Consider the following 9,629-nt stretch of genomic DNA (forward strand, 5'->3'; position numbering starts at 1 on the left):
TTTTAAATGTTAATTTAATGTGCAACGCTCGGTGATACAACGTACGAGTTGTCTGCAAGAGGATTTCTTGGGTGTCTTTTGTATTATGCAATTGGGATGTTAATAGTTTCAGTATTTTCGTCTGACCGAGTCTAACAGATAGGAGGTTTTCTGTATACGAGAGGTCTTCATAATGGTTTATTATATAGTGCAATACTGCTTAATGGTTCGGGATATTGAACTGCCAAATAGTGAAATTCTTTCATTTTGACTGTCGAATGAATGTAAAGGAAATGTAGCTTGTTACACGAAAACCATTTCTAAAACTTTTTGCGGTTGATGTTAATGTTGTTGTTACTGGACCAAATCTCTACTCACACTAGTCCTTTTCTATTGGTCGACTGCACAAAAGATATATAAACAACGATTGACATTCCTCCGAACACCATGTGTTTTGATCCGATTCGATACCATGCATTATATTCGATTCATTATGATTATAACGAATTTAACCTGGTGTATCTAATGCGCTTGAATAACTTTCATTTAAGAATAATGTATATACTTTTTGTATTTGCAGATGTGACCAACAACATTTTACAGAGATGAATATAACGGGTGAACTTGACGATCCGTTATTGAATGAAAGTTACATAGTGGACCCAATTCAGCTGTACTCAGAATTTGCTCCAGAACGAATATGGGTGGACAGATTAGTGACCCCTTTTATGTATGCTATTGGATTCCCAGGGAACATTATATCCCTGATGGTGTGGATTCAGAAACGGATGCGACACTCCTCAGGATGTTATTTAGCCGCATTGGCCTTGGATGATTTAATCTTTCTGTGTCTTCATATTGTATACGAGGTACAAACTGTGTGGGGCATCAATGTGCTCAATGTACAATTTGTATGTCAGGCATATCCGGTTGTGTATATGGCCGTACAGTATTTATCGCCCTTGTTAGTGCTTGGATTTACTGTGGAACGTTACATTTCTATTTGTCACCCATTCAAAAGAGAGAAATTCTGTACGACCAAACGCGCTAAAATTGTGATAGTCTTTCTGACGATATTAGCCTTTTCCATGAGTTGTATTCAAGGATATTTTTATACTCTATTACAAATAGGAGACTCCACCGAATGCGGACCACGGTTTGTGGTTCGTGATGGCGGAACAAGATCCATTTTCAATGTGTGGAATATCTGTATCGAAATGTGTGTGTTTTTAGTGATACCGTTAAGCGTTTTGACATTAAATATCATGGTAATACGTGAACTCAGGCGACTGTCGCAGGTTGAAACTCAGAAGCTTCATGGGAAATCGCAAAGGACTTCTGCAACAACGATGATGTTGCTTGCTGTTTCATTTTATCAAATCATGACTACGTTACCAGTGACTATTGTTTATGTGTTATATTTTGAATTTCCGGAAGGATTTTATTCGTTAACTTTCAGCCAGGTGCGTGTTGATCCAACCTGGCAACGTCATTTTCGCTATGTGTTGATTCAAGCTATAATAAATGAATATGGGACTACTCACTATGCATTTAATATTTTCATTTATATTATTACGGGAAAAATGTTTCGCCGTGAAATGAAGAAACTGATATGTTGTTGTAAAGGTTCTAATATATCGAATCCGTCCGAATATACAAGTTTGAGAAGCTCACATGGCCGTGGAAGCTTGAAGGTAACGACAGCATGGACATCGGTAAATGGTCACAATGGTACCAGTGTGGACACGGAGACTAAGGTCTGACCTCGTGTCAACGAGTATTGGTAATATTCTGTCAGTGCCTTGCTGAAGATTACCTCTTCACGTTAAATGTGCTTCGAACTGGTCCAATTTAAACTTTGCTTAAATCATATTGATTATCTGATGACCTTACTGACTAATAGAACATAAGTTTATATATCAGTGTGATATGTTAAAGCCGTTTTAAATTAATGAAATTATAATGAATTGATATCAACTTAAACAGGTGCTGTTTATGATCAAAATATGACTATAATAGAGGTATGAATACAATGTTTGTTAAAGGGGCAGTCGGGAAAGGTTGTAAACTGCTCAATGAACAATAAGCACACTTCGTTTTTTAATTACAAATTTAAAACAATTCAGTCTGGTCAAGTAGAAATAAATAGCAAATATTTAGACATCTTTTCACTTCCAATTTACGTGTTAAATAATGACAATTTTATATACTGTCCCTTTAAGATAAGAATTAAATTATTGTGTAAGTGCAAAAGACTACTATGTTGTTCAAAGACGTTAACTATTCATTGGTTGTAACTTTAGCTTTGCAACGATGTCAAATAAAAAAGATTTAAACATTAGTAAAATGTAGTATGTGTACTATGAAACATGTTTCCTTTGATGTGTGGTACATCCAACTTTCTCTTTAGAACTAAAACATTTTCGTTTAAATACCATAATAACGTAAGGATTATAAACTGTTATGTCAGCTTCATTTGCAACTTACGGTTGTTATATAAAATACGTTGCTCTCGGTGGTTTAATTCATTACATAGTCATCTATTCATTTTCGTTCAGTTATAATCAATTAATCAGTTGTATTCAATGAAGTCCTTTGGCACGGTTCATGGCCCAACCCACGCAATTGTTTTGGGTTACGCATCACTCACAATGGAATACATACTACAAGTTCAATCAGTTATCAGATTATATATTATATTAATATGTTTCTTTTATCAACGACAACTGATATACTGCTAAGGACTGAAAGATTAAACCTATTAAACTCCATTATTTCATCTGGAAATACTAATCAATTAAGCATTTCGTATACAAACTTAGGTGCTTTTTTAACGGTTTTTACCCTACAACTAAAGGGAGATAACGCCAAACAGAGCAATCTAAAGTCCAAAATGATTTTACTATTGGTGTTATATCTGTAAATAGTTAATTAAAACTCTTGACAGTATATTTGGAATGGCCTAAATCACATAATGCTTTAATAGACATTTTAGGGGTGTGTGCAATATCGATTATTTGGGTACATTTGTAGATTATTGCCATTCCAATCAAGTTGAGTTTTTTTTTTTCGATGATTTTCGTTTTTCGAAGCTGCAGTTACACTCGACTATGACAGAATGACATGAAATTCATGCATTAAAGTGCACTACATCACAAAGTATTCAGCAACAGGCCTTTGTATCAAGGCTAAAAATGCAGCAGATTAATTCTGTAACTGTCGCTTTAGTTGAATGATTTAGAGTATATTAAATTAGATTATGTTTAATATTGATGTTATATTGTTTAGTTATGTTTATGATTATTATTTTGTTGTATTTTTGGCTATATTTGTAATCATACTGCGCATAATAAATCATGTTACCAAATACTCTCTGAGTTGTTGATAGCAAAATTCAGGAGTCTATATGTATGTATATAACAAGAGTTTTTGTGTGCTATTTCATTCTTTTTAATATTTACTTAGAAAATTATTTGATGACAAGAATCGCTTTACAATGCCCACAAAATCAGAAAACTTGTCAGGAATATCCCCATCAAATTATTATAAATATATGTTTAGGTCTATTTTTCATCTTTCTTTTTCGGGTTATGTTTAAACTGTGATTCATCCCCTCTGTTTTACACTGTGAAATCACTTTGAAACCATATTTCAAATTAACACCGTAAAATTTACCGAGAAAAACTAATCAAAGGGCAATAACTACTCTGGTAGTTTTATTTCTGCCTTAGTTCTTTGCTCTGAATGTACAATATTAACGCAAGGCTAACGATAGGTAAATATAATATAATAAAAAGAGTAATTATTGTTATTATATAAAGATCTCGAGGTCAATTCATGGTTAGCCACTTTTGCAGAGATTTGAACATGTACCAAGGGAGATAAAAACAAAGCTACAAACGGTATTCAGGTCAAGTACGGAAATGGAAGGAATCTTATTAGAACTTAAACTATTCTTATGTAATTTTGGTGACTTTGTGATTTAGTCCACTGTTCATACCCCCATTCCACTAGACGGTGATCTATGGCGTTTTGTCAGAGTGCCACGATCGTCAGAAGCGCTACCCGATCTCTTGTGGATCTTTATCAGATCTCCATAATCGCCAAGGTCTTTGTCAGTCAACTACCCTGCACAGAAATCCATGGCGCTCGTCGTAAGTATCCTTGTTTCGCCTTATCCTTAGGAGATCGTTGGCGCTTCCAGATCAACAAGACCACTGAATCTTGCGGTGTGCATTAAGGTACAAGTTTGGGTAATGAATACTTTGAGGGGCTTTCAATTTCGGCATGAATTGGCATAATGAGTTTAAAAGCATCAAACCGTTTTTAATCGATTAATATGTTGGTCCTTGCAGAAAAGATGCAATGTAATCTATTTCCCTGCTAAAGATGTGTCACCGATGTCTTCAAATGGCACTTGCAGTCAAGGTTTGTTTTAGTAAAATATCGTAGGAAACAAGGAGTCCGACATATATGTTATCATTTTTTTTATCTAATAGAAATCTGTCTGAATTCTCTTCTGTATTTGAGTCTAATTAAATAAAAATAAATGAAGTACTTTAATGTTCAGAAAGCATTGTTGTTCCCCTCTCTCGATCTTATGGATAAGGAATGTGCAACGAAACGAAATGTACTGACTTTTCTTGATAGTATAAGAAATCCCACTTTTATTTAGGTATATTTACATAATAATAAGCAAGTCCTCGTGTGGTTTTCGAAAATAATTGACTTATATCAATCGACTTACGTCAATCTTTACGATCAGACCTGGTAGGGGAGGCAACTTGACTTCCTTTGATAGTAAGATATCCCAAAGGTTTATTTCCTTATATGAAATTTGTCTTCGACAGTAATCGACGCCAGTCAACATTCAGTTAACAGCCAGTCTGTTAAAGGAAACATTGCATAAACCAGTATTGACTTTCCCGGACCGTAAGAAGTCTCCACTGTAATCGAGTCTATTTCCTGATTAAATAATCAATCACTCCAGTAATTAATTGTTCCAGTCTCAATTATCTTTCTCCACCTGCTATTCAATAGTTCACGTTTCCACACATTGACGTGTGTTATTGGAGGTCATATCAATCACGTTTGGTCAGTTCTACCAGGAATTATTCATGGTAATGATTAAACCTCAATTACTCTACCAGGAAATGTACAGACTAGGAATACAATGTTAAATTTATATAGAAGACAGGCTTTTGATAAATCATGCAAATGTGAATCAAAAATATACTTGGTATTTCCTTCCTATAGCAACTATATTATTTATGCGACGAACTGGCTTTAAAAATCGGGAGAGCAATAATGTAATATACGGATTATAATGATGTTCCATTTAAAGTAGATAAAAAGGCGCAAAAATTGAGTGATTCTTCTCCACCGTACTTGTTTGAAATTTGACCAGAAACAGTTCTCAAATCGAAAGAATTCAGCTGCAGTTCGAAATTTGTGCGGATAAGAAACACAAGTCGAAAGAGTGTCAAATTTAAGATATAGATACATAAACTGAACTTATTGCTTTGAAGCTGAGTAGAGCTGAATACTGTATCATCCTTGTGAATACTACACCCTACGAATAACTGTCATCGGATTATAATGAAATAGTCCAAGTGCTGAAAATGTGGCATCTGATCTGTTGTCTTTTACCTTAAACATAAGTGAATACATCTATCCTACGAGCTGAACACATGTATTTATTTTATATGCGATATTTATATACCGTTCTAGTTAGATACCGCTCTATTCGAATACATATAACATCATAGCTTTTTAAATATTCAACATATACCCTCTGAGCTGTATAAATGTACCCTCTACATGATAGTTATAAATAATAAATAAATTTATGCAAAGTACGTTTCGGAATGTCGTTTGGATATTCTATATCAGACAAATTAAAAGACCTAAACACCCTGTCTGCTGGAGGAACTCAATAAAATCTGTGTAATAGAAAAACGTTATGTTTGGAATTGAAAAAATATCCATGGTGATCCCTAATCATCCAGTTAACTTGATAGTAAATTAGCTTTTCTATAAAATAGAGTATTTTATGAGATAAATTCTTTAATAAGATTTGGTCATGGTGTGTAAATATCCTCGAGCGAACCATTACCAATAGCTTGTTATCGTACCATCATCTCTTTCATCATCAATGTCAGTCTTGAATATTATTTGAATATTAGATAGGATGACTGGAATGGTTGTTTCTATGCTGTAATAGACCAATACATCGTTAGAATGTTCATTAGTTATTTCTAGACTAGTCATTATCTCAGCCAGTATTTCAAGTCACGGTGGTGTCGTGTATCTATTGAAAGGATGTAATAAAAATTCGACGTCCGGTTCCTTAAAAAATGTACTGTGAAAGAATGGACAGAAGCCACTTTCAGATCATTGACTACCGATATATATCTTAAAGTAAATGGTTAAACAGACGAAAAGTCTTTTGATCTGTAACATAACTTTCAATAAATACGATTTGAGATCGTTTTGGGTACTGAATGAAATGAAAGTACTTCAACAGTTCAACCCCTTACAGGGACAGCGAATTCGTCTTACGTTGGACAATGAACCTTATAACAGAGATATAATTTGAAGCATTGAAAAGAATTTCAAATTCCTGGAAATGTATTCTGTCTTTTTCAGTTAGGATGTGTGTTCGCCTTTATTTTAAAATAAAAACACACATCCTAACTAGCACCTACCAATACTCCTCAGTAATATCTGTCCAGTCCACTGCTGATAGTTTATCTAACACTATCTGATGAATTGAAGACAATGTCTTATACGTCGTCTAAGAATGATGGATCAATGAAGCACCGTGCATTAACTTTCTAATTTCGGGCAAATTCTCGCCAACAGATCGAACGTAGTCGTGTTAAGAGGCAATAAATCAACGGAACTGGTGTTGGTTCTCTTCCTGTAAACTTATTGGACTGTGTGCTTACACCACTAACATCTAAAACTGATGAAACTGTGGCAATGTCACGGCTAATCATCATTTTGTGTAATAACGAACTTGGCTATGGGAGAGATTTATTTGTTGATACAATCAACTGGAATTAACAGCGTGTTGGACTGATTGTATTGGCGAGGCAAGCAATACCATTAATCAATTGATCTCAACAAGAATATTGAAAGTTAACAGCGTGACTAAGTTTGTTTCAATAGCAGATTTCTCTCAAGTGTTCCATTCAAGCAGAGTCAAAGACACTCAGGACTCTACTTCACTAAACTTGTGTGTTATTTTACACTGATCAACTTCTGATGGGTAATTGTTCTTACTGACGCTGTAAATGAATGAGTCAACAATTTAAGGAGCAAGAGAACCAATTTGAAGAAGTTAAACATTGATTTGATAAACTTTTCGTTAACGTTAAGTTTTTTTATCAGAGGCCATAACCTAAATGATCAGCACAAGTTTGACTGATGTTATGATTTTGATATTATATTTTGAGAATGTTCTCTGTTCACATATTTTCATCAGATGAAGATCATATCCTGTACGAGAACACACTGTCTACACAGAAACGTTTAACTTAATCAGTTTAATACATTTAATGTTCACAAACTTTAAAAGAAGATAAGAAAATGAAAAAAATAATCTCCCTTTAGTGTTATAAAACAACAATAGCTGAGGGATAAATAAACTCGGATTATATGAAAACTTCTCAGACGAGTGTACTGGCCTCCTTGCCGTGAGAACTATAGACACAAAATTATATTGGTCGATCATTATTGGATTTTTAGCTGTAACTTTAGTATTTGAATGGGACTTGGAGCAGTGATTTCAGGAAATGCGAAGCTAAAGTGGAAAATTTGAAAGAAATTAGGTTTTAGCCTGTAGAAAGAACGGCAAATCATTTCAATAAATGACTTTATCAATAATCATATTAATGTAGTGTGCTCGCCGTAGGATATCATATTTTATGCCAGTAAATGTTTCTACAAGTGAACCCTCGACCTTTCGCAAATATCTACAGATAGTGAGCGGTGCAAGTCGTGTTGGCTGTACGGTGAACCGGACAGATTAATAACTATATTCTGAAGATGTCTATGGATAAAGGCTATTGTTTTTACCAGAACTCGAACATTTTGTACATCGCTACACTAATGCATTTTGTGTAACATTATGCTTTGTATTTAAATATGAAATTAAACGAGTCTTGTCTTACTTCGAAGTTTTAAAGTGGACACTAAAATAAGTGGACAGAGCTATTAGTGAAAAATAAGGATAACATTCAAAATGTTATAACGAAGCTTCAGTGTATTCATTAAAAACATGATATTTACAGACAACCAATATTCTGATATGGTTGTCAGATTATTGGATACATTTTGTCTGTGATGAATAATACACTGTAAAACTGATGAATTCTTCTAGAGTATATTAAACATGTTTTTGAAGATCATCGTTCAGTTTTGATTGCAAAGGAATTCAGAATTTTTTCCCCGATACATTCTCAACCTACTTCTATTTTGAAGAGGATAATTATTGAGGCTTGGTTGCAAAATACATCGAGTTTTCACCATTCCATCAAATTCTGTGAAAGTCTACTCAAAAAGTGCCATACATACAACACTAAGAAGATCGTTACTTTTTTTAATTTGAAAATAATTCTGATTACTCAAACTAGTGCTATATATAACATTCAGAAGAACATCGTTGGAAAATAATTCAGATTACTTGATACAATCAGTGAAATGGAATCGTTTGTGTTGATTGATATTACACAATCAATATTTGTGTATAACTACATTAACTATAGTTAGATAATACAAAACATATTAATAACTAGCAATCATAATGACCGGTTAGAGATCGATATATTCGGAGTCTGATGATATTGGGAATAGTAAGTTGGTGCAGTATCGATTAGGATCAGATGATCACTTCTCTAATAACAACTAACAACATCAGCAGTGTAGTGGAAAACTTGGTGATTGTATATTGTCTGTCAGTCAATGATGCCTATAATATATGGAGATTATTGCTGACTTTATCATACTAGTTATAGATTGAGAGATACCACAAGCATCACTTGCTAGCATGTTAGGTGGGATGTACGAATATTGAGAAAGACAAGTGAACAGTTTAGGTGACTTTAAGAACTACCCGGTTGCTGTTTTCTGTATCTGGTATAACGAAATATTAGAGGTGTTCGGTACCATGGCTTAAGTGATACCGTGTGCATTCATAAGTTTTGAAAGAATTCTTCGGGTTATCTAACTTAATCACACCCTTCAGATATTCTTAAAGACGAGCGAACATTGATAGTACTTTGCAGGATGGGTTTTTAAAATTTTACTATTTAGTCTCTTATGGAAACGTTTATTAAGTGTTGTGCTTCGATTGACTTCATTTCATTGAATGAAAGGTTATCCTGCTACGTTAAAACTCTCCGATACTTTTATTGCTTTACATGAATCTAGCATAAAAAGTGGAAATAAAACTGACCATTGCGTGACATTAGTGTGTTGTGAAAGTGAGGTTCTAAATAAAACATAACAACAGAAGTTCAGAAGGACTGGAAACGCTGAGAACACTCATTTCGCTCAACTGTCCGTGACTAACAATCGGTCATACAGTTTACTCAGAGAACGGCATTTTTGTCATAAGTTACTGGACCATTGGCGTTAGTGTGTTA

The 9,629-nt window shown here is 34.1% G+C and overlaps 1 protein-coding gene across 1 annotated transcript; it reads left to right on the forward strand.

The window, feature by feature from the left end:
- Window positions 1-644: 644 nt before the first annotated feature.
- On the forward strand, window positions 645-1,289 carry LOTGIDRAFT_74710 (hypothetical protein; the record flags this gene model as incomplete). Its single annotated transcript, XM_009056462.1, has 1 exon — window positions 645-1,289. A coding segment is annotated over one exon (645 nt), but the record flags the coding sequence as incomplete, so codon positions are not given.
- Window positions 1,290-9,629: the final 8,340 nt, after the last annotated feature.

The sequence above is a fragment of the Lottia gigantea genome, assembly GCF_000327385.1.
Source record: "Lottia gigantea unplaced genomic scaffold LOTGIsca_28, whole genome shotgun sequence".
NCBI classification, from domain to species: Eukaryota; Metazoa; Mollusca; class Gastropoda; family Lottiidae; genus Lottia; species Lottia gigantea.